At 51.7% G+C, this 20,971-nt stretch overlaps 1 protein-coding gene across 1 annotated transcript; it reads right to left on the bottom strand.

The window, feature by feature from the left end:
- Window positions 1–368: 368 nt before the first annotated feature.
- On the bottom strand, window positions 369–20,459 carry LOC117888457 (keratin, type II cytoskeletal cochleal-like). Its single transcript, XM_034791875.1, has 9 exons — window positions 19,835–20,459; window positions 18,610–18,818; window positions 12,178–12,238; window positions 11,874–11,969; window positions 7,076–7,240; window positions 6,817–6,942; window positions 3,853–4,073; window positions 2,484–2,518; window positions 369–625 (listed from the first exon to the last, which is right to left on the bottom strand). The coding sequence occupies exons 1-9, from the start codon at window positions 20,246–20,248 to the stop codon at window positions 438–440; spliced, it is 1,515 nt and encodes a 504-aa protein (XP_034647766.1). The 5' UTR covers window positions 20,249–20,459; the 3' UTR covers window positions 369–437.
- Window positions 20,460–20,971: the final 512 nt, after the last annotated feature.

Genomic DNA, 20,971 nt, shown 5'->3' with positions numbered 1-20,971 from the left:
GTGCCCAAATCCTATTCAGTGGGAGTTCAGCACCTTATTCGCTTGGGCTCATTTGAAAAATCCCAGCAGAAATTTAGAAAAACTTGATGTTCAAATGGTTTTGCCTTTGGGTGGGTGAAATTCACCTTCATGCAGAGACCCAGCCCAAGGGTTATAGAGGGACTTAAGTCACGTGTAGGCATTAGCCTGTCCTCTGCACAGGGGTGAATTTCACCCTAGATCCTGCTCTTGGTGGCAAAGCTCAATGGGGCAGAGTCAAGCCCTGGGCTATCTGCGGTGGGGTCATGCACTGTGATGTATCTTACTGGCATTTCATTCATCACTGCAGCATTTTGCAACCAGTTCGGCTGTCAGGAGACAATAAAACCTTTTTCTTTCTATGCCATTTATTTATTTTTGACTCATATTCCGGCAGTGATGGGTTTGGTTTTTGGAGCTTAGTTCCTGTCACTTCTTCTGCTGGAAGAGGTTGTTCTCAGAGAGTACGCTTTCATACCACCAGGGCTCCCTCCGGAGGAGAAGGAGAGGCCCCCGCTACCCATTCCGCTTCCCAGGCCGATTCCTCCTCCGAAGCCATACCCACCCGCGCCGCTGTATCCGCCTCCAGCGCTAGAATTGAGCACAGCTATGGAGCAAAAACAAAACCATCGTAAATGCCCAGGTTTGCAGATCCACTCCAGTCAGCACCAGTCAGTTGTGCCCAGCTGGTCCAGAGAGGGCCTGATTCTCCATCGCCCTGCACCCTGTGTCGTGATTCACACCAGTTCAAAGAGACTGCCAAGTGTGCCAAGGAGCCATTTTGTGTGTCCTTTGCACTCATTTTTGCACTGGTGTAAATCACAACACAGGGTGCAGAACAATGGAGAATCAGGCCCAGAGGGTGCCATAGGAACAGGAGCACGACCTGGCCACAAGGCCCCAGTCCTGCATTAAGAGGCACTTTTGCCCACCCCTGTCCTCATGCAGATTCCCATTCACAATGGGACTCCCACAAGGAAGCAGGTTTCTTTTCCATGTTGGCTTTTGAAAAATAATTAAATTGCATATTATCAAATAAAAGAAATTAAACGAAAAGCCTGGAGCACCCATGGAATCGGCGCCTACGGGGCTGTGATTCCCAGCTCCTGTAGTCATACTCCTGCTAGCTGTCATCTGAGCTAGCACGCTACACACAGTAGTGGAGCCGCGGCAGCTCAGGCGGTGGGGTCAGGAAGGTTTCTACGTGGGGCAGCTCACCTGTGCCACTGCTGCTGTTGCCCCCGTGCTCCCATGGCTGCGTTACTAATTCTGGAGCACTAACTCGGATGGGAGCTGGCGTGAATATGGCTACTGAAGTTGGGAATCACACCCCTAGCTCATAGCGGTGTCAGTGAGAATCAGGCGCTGTAGGTTTGGCGGGTGTGTGAAAGGTCCACAGCAGGGGTGGGGATCCTACGGCTCGCAGGCCGCATCCGGCCCGTTGTTTCATTTCAAGTCTCTGCACCGTGGGCCGGAAGCCCCAAGCCTCGGCGCTCTCCCGCCGGCGGGGCTGGAGCTGTGAGTGCCAGCTCGTCAGAAGTCCGGTCGGCTCCGCGCAGCGACCGCCATGTCCCTGCGGCCCCTAGGAGCAAGGGCAATCAGGGAAGCTCCACGCGCTGACCCCGCCCACTGCGCCAGCTTCGCAGCTCCCACTGGCCGGGAACCGCAGCCAACGGGAACTGCAGGAGCAGCGCCTGTGGGCACGGGCAGCACACGCCGCGCAGAGCCTCCTGGCCCCTCCGCCTAGGAGCCGGACATGGCGGCTGCTTCTGGGAGCAGCGCAGAGCCAGGGCAGGCAGGAAACCTGCCTTAGGCCCGCTGCGCTGCAGACTGGGAGCCACCTGAGGTAAGCGCCACCCGGCCAGAGCCCACACCCCAAACCCCCTGCCCCAGACTGGAACCCCCCCCCGCACCCCAACCCCCTGCCCCAGCCCTGAGCCACCTCCCACACCCCAACTCCCTCCCAGAGCCCACAACCCAACCCTCTTCTTGCACCCCAACCCCCTGCCCCAGCCCTGAGCTCGCTCCCGCGCTCCAAACCACTTGGCCCCAGTCTGGAGCCCCCTCCTGCACCCCAAACCCACACCAGAGCCTGCATCCCCAGTCCCACACCAGAGCCTGCATCCCCAGCCGGAGCCCTCACCACCTCCTGCACACCAACCCCCTGCCCCAGCCTGGAGCCCCCTCCCGCACTCTGAACCCCTAATTTCTGGCCCCACTCTGGACCTAGGGGAAGCCCCAAGCCTTCCCCCGCCCCAGGCAGTGCTGTGTGTGGCCTGCGACTGATTTTTTCTGTGGGTCAGTGGCCCCTGATAGAAAAAAGGTTCCCCACCCCTGGTCTATAGGATACTATTGGGGTCATCCTCATTCATTTTCTCTAGGGATACAATAAATAAAATAAATGGCCCTGTGAACCTTGAATTGCATTTTCTCAAGGGAAGGAATTAATTGTAAAGCCAACTCACAGATGCTGACATTCCCGGCGTGGTCCCCAGCCAACCTGTTGATGGAGGAAAACAAAGGCAAGAAAGAAGAATACTGATTAGACTTCTCATCAGATATGGTACCCAGAGGCTTTTGGCTTTGAAGATCAGCATAATGGGAATGCATTATGATTGCTGTTATAAATAATGAATATGAGACAGCTGTATCATCAGGTACTTTGTCCACTGCTAACAAACATGCTCCAGCCCTTCAGGACATGTGTTGTTAATGGCACATTAGTGGCACATCCTACTACGACAGGAGCTGATGGAAGTAGATTTGGTTGAAAATTTTCCATCAACGTGTGTTATTTTTAATAGTAAACCGTTTTGTTGGGGTTTTATTTTTTGACAAAATGGATATTTCCATGGAAAATGTCACTTTGGTCAAAACAATTTTGAATTTTAGTTAAAAAAATGAAAAATTTTCCCACGACCAATAATCTGTTTATACTGAATTTTTTTTTTTTTTTTTTTTTGCCAGCAAGAGAAAACAGAATGGTTTGAGCAGGGGGTTGGACTAGATACCTCCTGAGGTCCCTTCCAACCCTGATATTCTATGATTCTATGCTTCTATGTTTCATTTTAAAAAATGAAACGTTTCGAAGAAAAATGCTGTCAAAACTAAAAAAAAAATTCATTTTCATTGAAATTTTTCACAGGGAAAAACCATCAGCTCTAAATGGGATTTTTGCTATGGACGTCAATGGAAACGCAGCAGGGCATTGAAATCTGTTCTGGGCTCACATGGGACTGATGTGGTGCATTCGCTTTTCCCTGCCTCTGGGGTTAACTTTTCTCCCACCTCCATGAATATTCTCATTCGACAGATGTACCTTAGCAGTAATGCCCCAATCCAGAGAGGAGCTGAGAACTTGCCTCTCCCATTGATGATGACAGTCACTGAACCCCCATCTCTCAGGATCAGGCCCTGTATGTCTTTTACCTTTATGGAGTAGTTTTAAAGCCCTGAATCCTGCTCCAGTTAAGACGGGGTAAAACTCTTGTTGACTTCAAAGGAAGTAGGATTGAGCCCTAGATACAGCAAATGATGCCTCATGGGAAACTCTGAACAACACAGGACCTCATTCCTCACTGCCTGGCTCTTGTCACCATTCACCCCCACGTGCAAAGCAGGTGTGAAATGCCACCATTCTGATGTGGGAGCATCACGCATCTTCTTTGCACAGGTGTAAATAAGAGTTCAAAGTGGAGGACAATGGAGAAACGGGTCCTTCTTTCTAGAAACGATTTTGCATGCTGTACACACCATGGGTCAGACCCTCTGGGGAAAACTGGCCTAGTTCTGATGCACTATTCCAATGATTTTAGGCCTGTATATTGCACCCACCTGCTCTCTTCTCCCTCCAGCAGCTTCCTGTAGGTGGCGATCTCGATATCCAGCGCCAACTTGACGTTCATCAGCTCCTGGTACTCCCGCAGCTGACGCGCCATGTCCTGCTTGGCTTTATTCAGGGCAGCCTCCAGCTCCTCCTGTTTTGCCATGGCGTCTTTGATGGCCCTCTCACCACGTTCCTCAGCCTCAGCAATGGCTGCCTCCAGCTTGGCGCGCTACAAGTGCACAACACGGGACTTCGGTGTGTGTTTCAGCCCCTTGGTGTGGTATTTCTGTTCTACTATCTATCTATGCCATCTACGGTATCCATCCTTCCCTCTATGCCATCTATGGTATCCATCCATGCATGACATCTATGGTATCCATCCATCCATCCATCCATCCATCCATCCATGACATCTATGGTATCCATCCATCCCTCTATGCCATCTATGGTATCCATCCATCCCTCTATGCCATCTATGGAATTCATCCATGCATGACATCTATGGTATCCATCCATCCATCCATCCATCCATGACATCTATGGTATCCATCCATCCCTCTATGCCATCTATGGTATCCATCCATCCCTCTATACCATGTATGGAATTCATCCATGCATGACATCTATGGTATCCATCCATCCCTCTATGCCATCTATGGTATTCATCCATGCATGACATATATGGTATCCATCCATCCATCTTTGTACTGGATGGACAGACACACAAATAGATAGACCTATTCATCTATCTATCCATCCATCTATCTGTCGATGACATCTTTGAATCAGAGACAGATATACACAGAGAGAGATGGACTATCTATCTATTTATCTATGAATCTAATCTAGGCATTCCCAATGCACAATGAGTTAGTTGACTTCTTCTTAGGGTACATCTACACTACAGCGGGGAGTCGATTTAAGATACGCAAATTCAGCTACGTGAATAGCGTAGCTGAATTCGACGTATTACAGCCGACTTACCCCGTTGTGAGGACGGCGGCAAAATCGACTTCTGCCGCTTTTTGTCGGCGGCGCTTACTACCACCTCCGCTGGTGGAGTTAGAGCGCCGATTCGGGGATCGATTGTCGCGTCCCGACGGAACGCGATAAATCGATCCCCGAGAGGTCGATTTCTACCCGCCGATTCAGGCGGGTAGTATAGACCAGGCCTTAGAAGTTACTCCAGCTGGAGCTGCCATTCTAGATCGGACCTTGGGTCCATTTATGGTAGTTGGGCAATGAGCAATACCTGACCTTCCAGAGGACAACAAAAAAATCCCAGTGCAACCTGCCTATCTACGGATGGATTGTATTTCTAGTGCACCCTTTACTGTAGTATCGACATTACATACATCTGTAGAATAGTACAAATGTTAGGTTGGAAAGACTTGCTTTTAAACTGTCATTCATTATTCAAAACCAACTTTACTGGATCACAATATTTGCTTGTGAATGCCTGTTCCAGCCACCCTGCCCTGAAACCAAATAAACACCCGCTGAGTGATTCACAATAGCTTATCTCCCCGCTTTGTGTGCACTCTGGTTATTCATTGCAAATATCCACGCCTTGCAGGCAATGAATAATCAGCTTTGCAGGAGTTTTAAACATCTCTTTGAAGAACTGATTAAAGCCCCGGGATGAAGTGAAAGAAAAACCCCAGCCTGGCTGAATGAGCGGATCCCGTGGACACCTGGCTCTTCCCTGATACAGAAAGGGAGTGGAGAAGTTAAGTCAGAGATGGCAAAGAATCGGAGTGTCATGTCCCTCTCCGTAACCCATGCAGGATTGCTCCCTATTGCCCTGAAATTAAACACCCTGGCTGGCCCGGGGCAGCTGACTTGGACTTGTGGGTCTCAGGCTGTGGGGCTGTAAAACTGCATTGTAGGCCTTGGGGTAGAGTGACCATACGTCCGGTTTTGGCTGGCAAAGGTGAGCATTCATCAAAAAAGTGGGGTGTGGAGGAACATGCGCGGGGCAAGCGGGGATGCCAGCCCCGTGCAGAGAGGGAGGCAGGGCTCAGGCCAGGGGCAGACAGGGCTTAAGGAAACAGCTATGCCAGCCCCAGCCTCGCGTGGGGGGCAGGCAGACCTTGGGAGAACAGCAATGCCAGCCCTGCATGGGGGGGAGGGAGGCTTGGGGAAGCAGCTCAGGACAGTCCTGTGCGGGGGGAGGGGTGGCGTGGGCCAGCAGCTTGGGCCAGCCCCATGCATTGGGAGAGGGGGAAAGGTCTCAGGCTAGCCCCACACGGTGTCCCGTTTTCCCTTGGATTGGAGCCTGGACTCTGGGATCCTCTCCCGTTGTGGGATCCACCTTGAATGGTCCCTTAGAGTATATACTAACTACCTATGCTAAACAATGTGTTCCACCTTGAATTTAGCTTAGATGCTCGAAGTCCTGTTCCCAGACCCGAAGAAGAGCTCACCAACAGAAGTTGGTCCAGCGTCTCTCTATTAAGTGTCTCCCAGTGTCCCCCATTGTCTCTCTATTAACCTGGGTGTCAACCGCAGCTGCTGCAGTGCTTCGTGGGAGCTGTAGTCCCATGTTCCTCGTGGCCCCATTCTTTTTTATGGGCCCGGCTCTCCAGTCAGACTCCATCCTCCATGATGCACTGCAGAGCCTCGCTGTGGCTGAGCCATCATGACGTAGAGCCAGGAATAGAAACCACATCTCCGGACTCCTACAGTAGTGTCCTATCCACTCAACCATGACTGCATGAAGCACTGGCCAGTGGAAGTCATGGTGGCAGTACTGGGATCAATATAATGAGGGACATCAATTTCTGGAGATTGCTGTTGCCTTCCCTAGCAAGATCTTCATCTTCTGACATTATAACTGCAGCTTTACCCAACTGCTTTTAATAGGCACTGACCGTAAGGCCTCCTACTGTATTTATGAACCTTATTTCTACTAAACTCACAACTCAACACTCTGTGGAAGAAGCAGCAGGAAAACCAGGCCAACTCCTCACCTGGCTTTTCACGTTGTCAATTTCAGCCTGCAGTCTATGGATCATGCGGGTAATCTCCGTGATCTCCGTCTTGGTGTTGCGCAGTTCATCCCCGTGTTTCCCCGCCGTGGCCTGCAGCGTCTCGAACTGCGACACACAACAATAGCTCCATAAAGGACAGTCATCACGATAGCTCTCAATGGCCCCTCACGGACCAGCCTCTCCAGACACATATTAAATTGCAGAAACTCCTAGTTCCCCGATTTCCATCGTCGCTCACCTTGGTTTGGTACCAGGACTCAGCTTCCATTCGGCTCTTCTTGGCCATGTCCTCGTACTGCGCTTTGACCTCAGCGATGATGCTGTCCATGTCCAGGTTTCGGTTGTTGTCCATGGTAAGGACCACAGAGGTGTCAGAGACCTGGGCCTGCAGCTCTCGAAGTTCCTGCAAATTACATGAAAAAAATTATAATCTCAATTGGCTAATTTTCTATCTCAGCTGAGCTTAGGGGTTGCCAACTTTCTATTTGCAGAAAACCAAACACCCTTGCCCCGCCCCCTACCCCACCCCTTTCCCCAGGCCACACCCCCTGCTCACACCATCTCCCTCCCTCCGTTGCTCACTCTCCCCCACCCTCGCTCACTTGCAAATTTTCATCGGGCTGGGGTAGGGGGTTGGGATGAAGGGAGGAGTGGCGGTGAGGGCTACGGGTACAGGCTCTGGGGTGGGGCTGGAGATGAGGGGTTTGGGGTGCAGTAGAGGGCTCTGGGCTGAGGCAGGGGGTTGGGGTATGGGACGGGGTATGGGATCTAGGCTGGGGGTGTGTGGGCTCTGGGGTGGGGCCATAAATGAGGGGTTCAGGGTGTAGGAGAGAGATCCGGGCTGGGGCAGAGGGTTGGGGTATGGGAGGGGGTATGGCCTCTGGGCTGGGGGGTGCAGGCTCTGGGGTAGGGCCATAAATGAGGGGTTCAGGGTGCAGGAGAGAGATCCGGGCTGGGACAGGGGGTTGAGGAGTGTGGGAGGGTGAGAGTTCCAGGTGGGGGTGCGGGCTCTGGGGTGGGGCCGGGGTTTGAGGTGCAAGAGGGGGCTCTGGGCTGGGGTAGGGGGCTCGGGTGCAAGAGGGGGTGCGGGCTCTGAGCAGCGCTTACCTCAGGCAGCTCCCAGGAAGCTGCCAGCATCTCCCTCCGGCTCCTAAGCGGAGGCACAACCACGTGGCTCTCCGCACTGCCCGTGCCTGCAGGCACCGCCCCCTCAGCTCCCATTGTCCATGATTCCTGTCCAATGGAAGCAGCGGAGCTGGTGCTGGGGGCGGGGGCAGCGCACAGAGCCTCTGTGGCCGTTCCTCCGCCTAGGAGCCAGAGGGAGATACCAGCAGCTTCCCGGGAGTTGCATGGAGCCGGGTAGGGAGCCTGCCTGTGGTGCCGACTGGACTTTTAACGGCGCGGTCAGCGGTGCTGACCGGAGCCACCGGGGTCCCTGGGTTCCAGAACCAGACACCCGACAACCCTGGCTGAACTGCCTGATTTCTCCCTCCTGTTCTAAGGTATCACTTTTAGAAACCAATTAAGATCAGACAAGAGAAGGAAAGGAAGGGAGATAAGAGGAAACTTGTCAAACAAATCGTTAACCAGGAAGAAATCCAACTAAGTGTCACAACACTGTAGCTGCCAAAACAGATCCTTCTGATGCTGCAAAGTGTGTGTGTGGGGGGGGGAAGCAGAGATGGAGCTGACACCCGTATCCAAACTCACCCAAAGTTTAAGGGGGTCTCTGTAGAGAAAGGATCCCAGCTGTGGTGTGAAGGGCCAGATCCAAATGTATTCAAAGTTTGGATCCAGAGGTTTGGAGCCGGCCCAACATTACTACAAAGTTAGGGCCAGATTCTACCACTCTTAGCCAAGGATGTAAAGTGACTATCTCTACTGACTGAGCAAGCCAAGTTTAAAGTAAGAGGGATAAATTAGAGAGGGCTCCCCCTACTCTCCCTAGCAAAGGCAGGCACAGCTCTTGCGATGGGGTGATCACCTCACACGGGATTGAAAGGGTTAAGGTGGCCAGGCAGGCCAGTTAACTCCAGAGGCTGCATCTGGAGGAAGAACCAGGAGCAGGTAACTAACTGGAAGCAGGTTCAGCTGTGCAGGAATGGGGGGGTGGGGGAGTGCCTGTATAAAGCCAGGTAACTGACAACAGTTGGGGGCTGCTGGAAAAGGCTGCAGGAAAGCCTGGGAAATGGGAGAAGGTTTAGACCTGGTACACCCAGAGGGAGAAGGGGAACCAGGGGTGGTGGGAAGCAGTCTAGAGAAGGAGCAGTGAGGACTGAGAGAGGAAAGCCCAGAACTGCTGAGCTGAGGGTCCCTGGACTGGAACCTGGAATTGAGGGCAGGCCTGGGTTCCCCTGCCAGCCACTGAGGGAGTGAATGAGAAGACTGCCTACACCTACTGGAGAGGCAAGACTGGAAGGGGAGAAATGCTGAGTGATCCAGCCAGAAGGAAGAGGATGCTACGGTTCCTGGAGTGAGAATGTGGCTGCAGACCAGAGGGAGAAGCGGAGCAATGGCATGGAAACCGCAGAAGGGGGTGTCAACCTCAAGAGCTAATCCCCAGAGTGACCAGGAGGAGGCGCCAGACCAGAGGGGAGTGGTGCAGACTGTGACAATTTGGTGGAGAACGCAGGCACACGGTTGCTCCTGATACAAGGGGAGGTTGAGAGACTGTGGTGGACTGTGAAAGACTGTATAAGGCAGTTACCCTGATGCAAGGCGAGCAGGACAGACTATTGTAGAGATGCCTGAGGCAAACGGCAACGGAGCCGCAGTGCGCGGAAGCTTTGTTTGCAGAGGGCATTTAGACCCTCTGAGGCTGGACTCCAGAATCCCCACCCCTGCAGAAGTGTGTGTGGATGGATCCAGGCCCTGCTGCAGCAGGTGCAGAGAACCAGCAGAGACAATGGGAGACACATTGGTATGTGCAGAATTATTTGGCGCCAAACTGCGGCAGACTCTAGTTATAAGCTCCTGCAGGAAGAAATTAGTAGAGGCCGCCGGGCGCGAGATAGGAAGGAAGGTATCGAGCCAGGAGGCCGGAGGCCTGGGCACAGGAGTGTTACGCCTGTGAGCGAGGAGGACACCAGAAAAGGGAGTGTCCCTACTAGGATGGGGGAGAGAAGACAGCCCAAAAGAATGTGTCCTGTGGGGCGAACAGGAAAAAGAGGGGCATGTTTTGCCTGTGATCAGCGGGGGAACCTCTGGAGGAGATGCCCATTGTGGTAAGTGAAGGCCCTAATGAAGGCCCAGTATGAGGCCTGAGGCCTGAACCAAACTAAAGCAATGGTCAAGACTTTGCTAATATAAAGCAAAGTTAAGCTGTGAGCCAGAGGCAGGCCCTGCTCACAGAAGCTGGCAAGGAAAGGGCTGGTGTTGCATAAATATATATTCACCTAGCAAAGTTAAAGTATAAACATGGTACCAAGAGGTACCATACGGGAACATTCCACAGATAACATGGAACAGGCCGACCCATCCCAATGACAGGGGCAAAAGGGTAAAATGATGAATAGAGTTGTTTTGATGGAACCAACAGGTACAAGGTGAGAGGCGGCACCTTACTGCGTAGAGGGGTTGTACCTTGCTACGTAGAGGGGTTGCACCTCAATACGTCAGGAGTGATGTGTAACTTGTTTGTACCTGTGTATAAGAATGTATCCCTGGGGTGGTGTCTTTGTCCGGCCACGGGGGCAGTGGAAAGTCCCGCCACTGAGCCGGGTCCTTGCCAAGAGGCACTTTCTCGTAGTATGCCCTGAATTAGGCTCAGAAACCTACAGGGAACTGCAATTGTGTCCGAGTTCGCAATAAACCTGGCCGAGGTGCCTTTGTACCTTACTAGACTCTGTGGTCATTGGGGGTTCTCGTCGGGTTTGCTGAGTCAGATATCTGCGCAGAGCTGGGGCAGCACACAGAGGAACACACGCACGCAGCCGAGTGATATCAACAGGAGAAAGCAGAAGCACCACACCGGTAGCATCTGACAACACCCATATATGAGCTGTGAGGTGAAGGCTAGCCCAGGGGAAGGGGCTGGGCAATAGAAGGCATTGACCACTTAAGAGAGGGCGTGGTAGCAAAGGGGAAGTATGGGTCCCAGTAAGGCAGGAAAAAAGGGGTTACAAGATAGAACAACTGGAACAGAGAGGGCCCAGGTGAACATAGGAACAACCACAGAAGGGCAGCAGACTACAATGGGGCCTCAGACCCTGACGGATAGGGTATTGGAGGCTTACCAATGGGAATTGGAGAGAGGCCCAAGGTGGAGTCTTTGGGCATCATGACCAGTACTCAGTTAACTCTTTTGCCACAAGAAAATCAATATTAATTTTTTTTAGCTTGCGCCACTTGCATCTTCTGCAGTAAACTGCCCATATGCATAGGACCTGATTCTCCTCCTTACAACAGTATAATTCTATTATCTTCCAGAAAGCTATTCCTGATTCTCACTTCGAATCATAGAACTGGAAGGGACCTCGAGAGGTCATCTAGTCCAGTCCCCTGCACTCAAGGCAGGACTAAGTATTATCTAGACCATCCCTGACAGGTGTTTGTCCAACCTGCTCTTAAAAATCTCCAATGATGGAGATTCCACAACCTCCCTAGGCAGTTTATTCCAGTGCTTAACCACTCTGACAGTTAGGAAGTTTTTCCTAATGTCCAACCTAAACCACCCTTGCTGCAATTTAAGCCCATTGCTTCTTGTCCTATCCTCAGAGGTTAAGAAGAACAATTTTTCTCACTCCTCCTTGTAACAACCTTTTATGTACTTGTTTAAGTGAGAGAAAAATCAGGATCTATCCATCCATAATATTTACATACCATAGCACTAATCACCAAGCATCTCCTTGGAAGTTACACACCATCAGTCTGTCTATTTACGATTAGGAAGACCAGATGTCCCGATTTTATAGGGACAGTCCCAATTGTGGGGTCTTTTTCTTATATAGGCTCCTATTACTCCCCACCCCCTGTCCCGATTTTTCACACTTGCTGTCTGGTCACCCTAATTTATGATAGAGGGAAAAGTCACTTACTGCTTCGTAGAGAGACCTCAGGAAGTTGATCTCATCGGTCAAGGCATCTACCTTGGCCTCCAGTTCCACCTTGTTCATGTAGGAAGCATCGACATCCTGAAGAATAATCAGAGATACAGTGAGACCAAGTTTGGCTTCAGTGGGTGTCAGCGGTGCTCATTGTCTCTGAAAATTAGGCTGTTTATTTAGGTTCCCAGATAAGAATTCGGGGGTTGCCTACATTCAGGGCTAGTCTACACTAGAAACGCTACAGCGCCTGTGAAAATCAGCTTCTGCAATTTCATTCCAGGATCGTGCCACTCACCTTTTTCAGAATGACAAACTCATTCTCTGCTGCCGTGCGCTTGTTGATTTCATCTTCGTACCTGTTGGGAGGAAAGGAAGTGACGTTGGTTAGAGCTAAAGCTGGTCAGGAATTTTTAGACAAAACGTCTTCTCGTCGTAAACGCCCATTTGTGGAAACTGAATCTGTTGGTTTGGCTAAATCTCCCGATTTGAGAAATGTTTTTTTTTTTTAATTTTGAAATTGTAGAAACAGGCCAGTTTAACGTTTTAGAAACAAAGCTTCAGTGTTCGGTTCCAAATGACTTTTTTGTTTTGAAATTTTACTTCATTTTATATACCTTAAAAATAGCCCTAAAAATGTTACAACATTGAAATTGAAACATAACATTTCAGTTGGGCCCAATCTGATTTTTTTCCAGGTGATCATTTTACATACATGTCGGGGATTTTGACTTTTTGTTCTGATGTGGGATGGGGAAAAAAGTCAAATCTCAAAAACTCTCATGGAATGGGAAAACCGTTAGTTAGTGCCTGGCCAAAAATTCACAGTGAATAACTTAGCTGATCGGTTTAGCCTCTTGCTCCATTTGAGAATCATCTCCAATCAGTGTATGATTTCCCACCATGCGTTTGTCATTTGAAATTGTTTGCTGCAGGTTCTGTGGAGCGCCTTTTAAAGTGGGGGGGGGGGCGCATAGATTTGTCCCCTCCCTCATCTGACCCTCCTCTTCCCTTCTTAGGGCTCCCCCCAGCAGCCTGACCCCCCTACCCCATGAATAGCCCCTACACCAGAGGTGGGCAAACTACAGCCCGCAGGCCACATTCAGCTTGTGGGACCGTCCTGCCTGGCGCCCGAGCTCCCCAGCCCCTCCCCTCCAGTCCTCCTCCCCCGCAGCCTCAGCGCACCGCGCCGCCGGCACAATGCTCTGGGCGACGGGGCTGTGAGCTCCTGGGGCAGCGCAGCTGCAGAGCCCAGCCTGACCCGGTGCTCTGTGCTGCACGGTGGCGGTGGCGTGGCCCAGCTCCAGCCAGGTGGCGCGGCTGTAGCGCCGCCAGCCACCGGTGCTCCAGGCAGCGCGGTAAAGGGGCAGGGAGAAGGGGGGTTGGATAGAGGGCAGGGGAGTTCAGGGTGGTGGTCAGGGGGCGGGGGTGTGGATAGGGATCAGGGTGATCGGGGGGGAACAGGGGGTTGAATGGGAGCAGGGGTCCCGGGGGGGCAGTCAGGAAGGAGGGGGGGTTGGATGGAGTGGCGGGGGGCAGTCAGAGGCAGGGGTTAAGGGGGCAGTCAGGGGACAGGGAGAAGGGGTGGTTGGATGGGGCAGGGGTCCCGGGGGGCTGTCAGGAATGAGAGGAGGAGTTGGATGGGGTGGCGGGGGTCCAGGGACGGTCAGGGAACAGAGGGAGTGGGGGGGGGTGGATGGGGCAGGGGTCCCAGAGGGGCCATCAGGGAACGGGGGGGTTGGATGGGGCAGGAGTCCCGGGGAGGGGGCAGATAGGAGGTGGGGGCTAGGCCTCGACCCCCTCCCCTAACCAGCCCTCCATACAATTTACGAAACCCGATGCGGCCCTCAGGCCAAAAAGTTTGCCCGCCCCTGCCCTACACTCACACCCTCCAAATTTAACCAAGTAATCCTTAGCCCTAGATCCTCAGCTGGTGTAAATCAGCGATGGCACTACCCCTATTTGCACCAGCTGAGGGTCTGCCCCTTGGTCTGCCCAAACTGCTCATTGCAAGTGTCCAAGAGTTGAAATTCATGCTGTGTTATTTGTCTTTGATCGGACACACAAGTCACATGCTGTTCCGGTTGCCTGTTTGGATGAGCGGGATCTCTTGAAATCAGGTTTCTGGTGCAAATAGTCACAAGTTCCTCCCCAGGATATCCGCCAAAAGCAAATACAGGTGCAAAAGGGGTGTGAATCGTTACAGCAAATTCATCCAAACTTGGCTGGCAGTATTTCCTCCTCCTCGTTATGATGGCTATTATTAAGCACATCTTTATACCAGGATTTCAAAGCATTTTGCCCTCATTGATTAAGCCTCAATACCCCAGTAGAAGGTCAACAAGTGTAATTAGTCCCTTTTCACAAATGGGGAAACTGAGTCCCGGAGCGGCGACGGCTCAAATTTTCCAGTGCTCTCTAATTTGGGCTATGTCCATTTCTGGATATCCATTTTTTATGACTAGCTGATCGTACTACAGTAGGATCTAGGAGCCCTGGTGACGGCCCAGGACCCCATTATGCGAGGCACTGTACAATCACAGAGCAAAAAGACCCATCTTTAGACGCGACCGGCTGTATCCTCTGCATAGCGCCACAGTCTTAACTGGAGCCACGCTAATTTACAGCCCCTGAGGATCTGGCCATGAAGCCTGATTTTTAAGAATGCTGAACATTCAGAATTCCAGCTGAAATTAACAGGCACTACCGGAGCCCAGCTGCCCCTCTGAAATGCAGGGCTGCATGTGAGTCAAGTGAATTTTCTACAGCAGAGTGGAAAATGCCACCTGGAATACCTGAAACCCAGCACAACAGCCCCTGAAATCCCCAGCAGAGCAACTCCGGGTTTTTTGTTCTAGCTGAGCAGAGCCAAGGAGCTGTCTGGGAGATACTTTTGCTGGGATCATAAGACCTGCTCTGTTCGCTGACACTGCGGCTGCACATAACGTAACCTGTTGCTTTCCAACGTGCTTTGAGGAACGTGGAGTTTAACAGGCACCCTGGAAGCTGCAGTTCTGGTTTCTATTGCCTGCAGCAGAGCGCTGCCTTGCATATACAAAGCCGGGTCTTCAGCTCGTAAAACTCAATGTGACTCCATTGAAATCAATGGAGCTGCACCAATTTATATGAGCTGAGAATCCGGCATTCTTGAGTGTATTGCATAACTTGACATTTATACTGGCATGCTGTGCACACAGAACCTGTAGTGTGGCGAGAAGGGGGATGAAATAAGTGAACAGATGTCAAAGGAGTTACCTGCCTCACCCCAAATAAGGGTAGGTCTTCAGTTCATATAGGTTTGAGCCCAAGCCCCTTCTGTCCACATACAAACCATTCTGACTTGGGGCAGCAAAACTCAAGCATCCCGGTCCCAGAACCCTGCTTGGCCAGTGGGTCAGAGGCCGAGTCCCGCTCAGCGGATGGGTCCAAGCCCTGTCATTTTGCAGTGCGGACGCAGCTCAAGCCACAGACCCGAGTCAGAAGGACTGTGTCGTACACTATGAATGCCTTAGCACAGCTGAGAGACCTGAGGCCAGCAATTCTAAGCCCAGGTTAACAATGCCAGGGCCGCCCGGGGGGGGGGGCAAGTGAGGCAATTTGCCCCAGGTCCCAGGCCCTGCAGGGGCCCCCATGAGAGTTTTTCGGGGCTCCTGGAGCAGGGTCCTTCACTCACTCCGGGGGCCCCGGAAAACTCTCATGGGGCCCAGGCCCCCAGAGCTTCTTCCGCTCTGGGTCTTCGGCGGCAATTCAGCGGCTGGGGGTCCTTCCGCTCCGGGACCTGCCGCCGAAGTGCCCTGAAGACCCGTGGTGGGGGGTCCTTCCGTCCCGGGCCCCGCCACTGAAGCGCTGGGTCTTCGGCAGCAATTCGGCGGCGGGGGCCCCCCACCACCAAAGACCCCAGGCCCCCACAATCCTCTGGGCGGCCCTGAACAATGCAGTGTGGATGGTCAAGCGCAGGCGTGGAAACACAAAGTCCACAAGCCCGGGTCCCACTGTTCTCAGTGGTGGCAGATGACAGAACAAGGAGCAATGGTCTCAAGTTGCAGTGGGGGAGGTTTCGATTAGATATTAGGGAAAACTTTTTCAATAGGAGGGTGGTGAAGCACTGGAATGGGTTCCCTAGGAAGGTGGTGGAATCTCCTTCCTTAGAGCTTTTTAAGGCCCGGCTTGACAAAGCCCTGCCTGGGATGATTTAGTTGGGAATTGGTCTTGCTTTGAGCAGGGGGTTGGACTAGATGACCTCCTGAGGTCTCTTCCAACCCTGATCTTCTATGATTCTATTCTATGATTCTATGACCTGGGTTTACAATGCAGTGTAGGAATGCCCATTATCGGTATCAATCCAGGTACCGAATCCAATATGACTGGAGCCTGATTGGACGTATAGTGGTGTAAAACAGGAGCAACTCCACTGATGTTACTGGTGTAAACCTGGTATGAGTGAGAGAAGAATCACAACCATCTTGATGAGTTTCATGCTTCAAAATTCTTAGGGCCTGATTCTTATTTACAATTTGACCCTTTTTTACACTGCTCTGCCTTTGTAAAGGGGCCTTGCAGTGTGGGTTAATTACAGACACACTCAATTGAAGGCCCCTTCACGCTGCCAGAGCACTGAAGCCCCTGGGCTTCATTCTCCACTGCCTTTGCACCTGGGCAGGGGTTTACACCCACTTTGCACGGCTCCAGTGAAGCTACATTTATGCCAGCGGAGGATCTGGGCTGAGGAAAGGAAGCTTTTAAAACCCTCTTTGCACCGGTGTAAAGCATTGCTCCATAGGTGAGACGTTAATAAATCAAGCCGGGGGGACATCCCATAGCCAGGAGATAGCAACTCCCGACAGTCTTCGTTTTGTTTCATCTACATGCCTCTCAGCTGCACCTGTGCAGGGATTACCAGTTATTGACTTTTCTCCTGACACTCCCTGGGGTTTATCTGCACTATTTACAGTTCCTGTTCACTCCAGTTTGCCAACTGTTTTTTTAACATCCCCTCCTCAGATGGGCGCGGCCTGAGGTGAAAGGAGCAAGGAGTGGCTTGAGTTGGACTTTCCTAAGGGATTTGGTTAAGATCGAGAAGCCCCTTGTTAGAGCGCAAGTCATTTTTTCCCCATTGTTTCCCTGGGACTATGTCAACGACAGGTATGTAACGTTATGAATCAGAGGGACCTACTCTATAGGCAGTGTTGCCTACTGGATAGTGCTGTGGACTGGGACTTGGGGTAGGTCTACACTACCCATGTCACAGTGCGGCTGCGGCAGCTCTCCCGGCGATTGAAAAAAAACACCCCGAACGAGCAGTAGTAGCTTTATCTATACTCTCTATACTGGCACTTTTCAGCACTAAAACTTTTGTTGCTCAGAGGGCTGGGGGGGTTTCACACCCCTGAACGACAAAAGTTTTAGCGCTGAAAGTGGCAGTGTAGACACAGCCTTGGGAGACCTGCCTCTGCCACTGGCCTGCTGGGTGACCTTAAGCAAGTCATTTCACTGCCCCGTGCCTCAGTTTCCCCATCTGTAAAAGGGGAGCAATGATACTGACCTTCTTTGTAAAGTGCATTGAGATCTACTGACAAAAAGTGCTTTATAAGAGCTAGGTATTATTATCTTTAATAGCTGTGATATATGTAATTTAGCCTTTTCTATGATGATGTTGTGACATTACCAAAACAGAACATTGTGATGTTTCCAGGAAGAACTGTTTTGAAAGTGCCAATCCACACAGAAAAATTGAAAAAGGCCGCTTGTTTGTTACAATTCGGAACAAAACCACATTCTGAAATGTCAGCATTTCCCCCCGGGAGTGGAAATTCTGTTTCCCGACCGGCTTTAGTACAAAGTCTCTGTTTGCAAACAAACCTTTCTCCCTGGCTACAATTGATCTGGCTTTCCAGTCCCTCTTCCAATACTGTATCTGTAACTCAGCCAAAGGTCAGCCACTAACTACAGGGCTGGAAATCTCATCTGAATTGTCTTGGCACATGCAAATCATGTCCCTTAGAAGATTACAGTAGATTGATTCTACACAACTGTGCTGTTGGAAGCACGTGTGTACAAATGTGACACCGACGGACCTTAGTCGTTGGTGGACGGGATCGAACCTGGGACCTCAGCAGGGCTGCCCAGAGGATTCAGGGGGGCCTGGGCAAAGCAATTTTGGGGGCCCCTTCCATAAAAAAAAGTTGCAATACTATAGATTACTATATTCTCATGGGGCCCCTGTGGGGCCCGGGGCATGGGGCAAATTGTCCCACTTGCCCCCTCCCCGGCAGCCCTGGACCTCAGTGCATGAGCCAAAAGCCATTTGGCTCTTAGCTAAGGTTGTAGCATGTGTGCACGTGCATGCACACACACACACACACACACACACACACACACACCCCTCTACCTCAGTGCCACTAGATGGTCATTGGTGGGCAGGATCGAACCTGGGACCTCAGTGCATGAGCCAAAGGCTGTAGTTAGCGCGCGCACACACACACGCACACGCACACACACACACTACCTCAGTGCCACTAGAGGGGACAGAACACTACAGCAACAGGTGTGGGGAATACACAAGCAACAGAAAGCAATTACTGTGCTGGAATGTAAACTATTTTCTGCAATGGGTCATAGTCCCCTGCCTTCGAAAGGATTCCCCCACTGAAGAGCCTGAGCTATCTTTGCAAGGATGCCAGACGGCTCTCCCGGGCTCAGCAGACCGTTAGACAACTAGATGATACATTACTTGTTCCTGAAATCCTCTACAAGATCCTGCATGTTCTTCAGCTCGCCCTCCAGGCGCCCCTTGTCATTCAGCCACCCGTCTAGCTGCTTCCGCAGGTTGTTGATGTAGGCCTCGAACATGGGAGCAATGTTGCTGCGGGTGGTCTTTTGGTCCTGCAGGAGGCTCCATTTGGTCTCCAGCACTTTGTTTTGCTGCTCTAGGAAGCGGACCTGCAAGCCAGGAGGGGAACCAGACCTCGTTAGCGAGCCAGCTATAACGGTATCACAGAGGTTCTCAAACTGGGGGTCAGGGCCCCTCAGGGGGTCATGAGGTTATTACATGGGGGGTCGCGAGCTGTCAGCCTCCACCCCAAACCCCGCTTTGCCTCCAACATTTATAATGGTGTTAAATAGGTACAAAAGTGTTTTTAATGTATAAGGGGGGGTCGCACACAGAGGCTAGCTGTGTGAAAGGGGTCACCCGTGCAAAAGTTTGAGAACCACTGGATTGCTTCAAGGACTTACATATTGTGCGAGGTGTGGGGGAGGGGAAAGGGATTGGAACTATTCAGGGAGAGGTTTTGAGATTCTGAACCGAGATAACACCCCAGTTTTCCTACGACTGGTTCACTAGGCAAAGACAGCTTTTTATTGTTAGAGAGGGTCAGATTTTGCTTCCCCTGGGAATCTGCCTCATGACGTCGAGGGCAACTGGATCATAGAGCTGAACGCCCGTCACCCTTTGAGGGGATTTAAACCCCCCCAGCCTGGATTCCCATCCAAATTTTGCACATGGATCAGTTGCCCAACTGGGGTAAAACAGCAAAGCTAAAGGGGTATCAATTAACTTCAATAGAGCCACACCGATTTACGGCAAGTCCTGAGAACAGGTCAGCTCAAAGCCCCAGACCCAAGCACCACCTTGAGTTTGGTGGTGTTGGATTAGCACCCAGATCTGACCTTTTGGGGCTTCTGAAATCCCTGGGATTTTTGCAGCGTAGCCTAGGTTCCCTGAATGGCACCAGCTTAAAAAACAGGGAGCAAGCGCCGAGGCCTTCACTGAAGCAAAAATTGTTGTGGAAGTCAACAAGAGTAAGAATTCAATAAGGGCTACAGGATAATTTTACCATCCATCTTGAGAACTACGGGGCCTGATCCAAAGCCCACTGAAGTCCAGGGAAAGTCCCCCGCTGGTTTCACTGGGGTTTGGATCATCTCACGAGTTGCCACCTGTTCCTGCATCTCACCTTGTCGATGAAGGAGGCGAATTTGTTGTTGAGGGTCTTGATCTGCTCCTTCTCCTCTTTACGGACCGTCTGGAGGGTGGGGTCGATCTGCACGTTGAGGGGCACCAGGAGGTTCGGGTTGATGGTCACCTCTTGGATGCCGGCACCTGCGAACCCACCACCAGCTCCTGCGCCGTACCCAGCGCCGAGCCCATATCCAGACTGGACGCCGTAGGAGCTGCCTCCACCACCCAGCGAAATCCTCTTGTTGGCAGAGCCTAGACTATAGAGACTGGAGCTGCCAAAGCCACCTGCCCTTCCCAAGCTGGCACCCCCGCCCAAGCCACGGGTCGAGGAGACATTGCTGACTCGGACCTGTCTAAAGCTCCCTGGGGGGGCAGCAGAGCGAGAGCTGAAACTTACAGACCTCGACATGGTTACTGGGCTGGGTTCTGTCCTTCCCCTCCCAAGAAAGCTCAGGCCGGCTACAGTGGAGCTCAGGAGAGAGCAAATGCGTCCCTCTGAGCCTTCCTCTCCTTTTATCCGTTAGAACAGCGGGGCTTGGTTAAAGGGCAGAGGAAGGATCATTTTACGGAGGGCTGGGTGTGGCTGGCAGCTGGCCTAGCTCATTCAACCTGCTGAAGGCGGAGCGTTGGGGGAATGCTCCCATGAAATAGTATCCCTCCTTTCCTCTCACAGATGTTAGCAGAGGGTTCTTTTACTCCTGAACCTTCCTTTAGTTCTTTGCCGCTTGGAAAGAACTTTTATAGCCTCAAGACATTGGGATTCATTTGGATATTTCCTCTAGGTTCACACAAGCGAAAATAAAGGGCAGCCATCCCTTAGCAGCCTGATTCTCGTTGCCACTAAGTCCCTTTTCCCTGCACAGGAGCGTTAAAAAGGAACAAAGGCATGTGACGTTGCCCGGGCCAGAATGGGGGGAAAGGGGGCCTTTTGCGAATCAGGCCCAGACAACCCGACATAAATCAAGAAATCTACCGCAACCGCCTTCCCCCCCCGTCCCCCCCAAACAATACAGTAAAACCTCAGAGTTACGAACACCTTGATAATGGAGGTTGTTCAGAACTCTGACATGGTCAGAACTCGGAGCAAAACGTTCCGGTTGTTCTTTCAAAAAGAACAGCTGAACATTGGCTT

This window comes from Trachemys scripta, chromosome 16 (genome assembly GCF_013100865.1).
Source record: "Trachemys scripta elegans isolate TJP31775 chromosome 16, CAS_Tse_1.0, whole genome shotgun sequence".
Taxonomy (NCBI): Eukaryota; Metazoa; Chordata; order Testudines; family Emydidae; genus Trachemys; species Trachemys scripta.
This window is presented reverse-complemented; position numbering and strand designations above follow the sequence as displayed.

What these genes read in the sequence shown, in the direction of transcription:
- LOC117888457 (XM_034791875.1), bottom strand. Translation starts at nt 20,248, where the DNA reads ATGTCGAGGTCTGTAAGTTTCAGCTCTCGCTCTGCTGCCCCCCCAGGG. An exon ending in TCGCCTCCTTCATCGACAAG is followed by an intron (nt 18,819 to 19,834) that starts GTGAGATGCAGG and finishes CCTGGCTTGCAG; the next exon opens with GTCCGCTTCCTAGAGCAGCA. An exon ending in CGCCGGGAATGTCAGCATCT is followed by an intron (nt 626 to 2,483) that starts GTGAGTTGGCTT and finishes TTTGCTCCATAG; the next exon opens with CTGTGCTCAATTCTAGCGCT.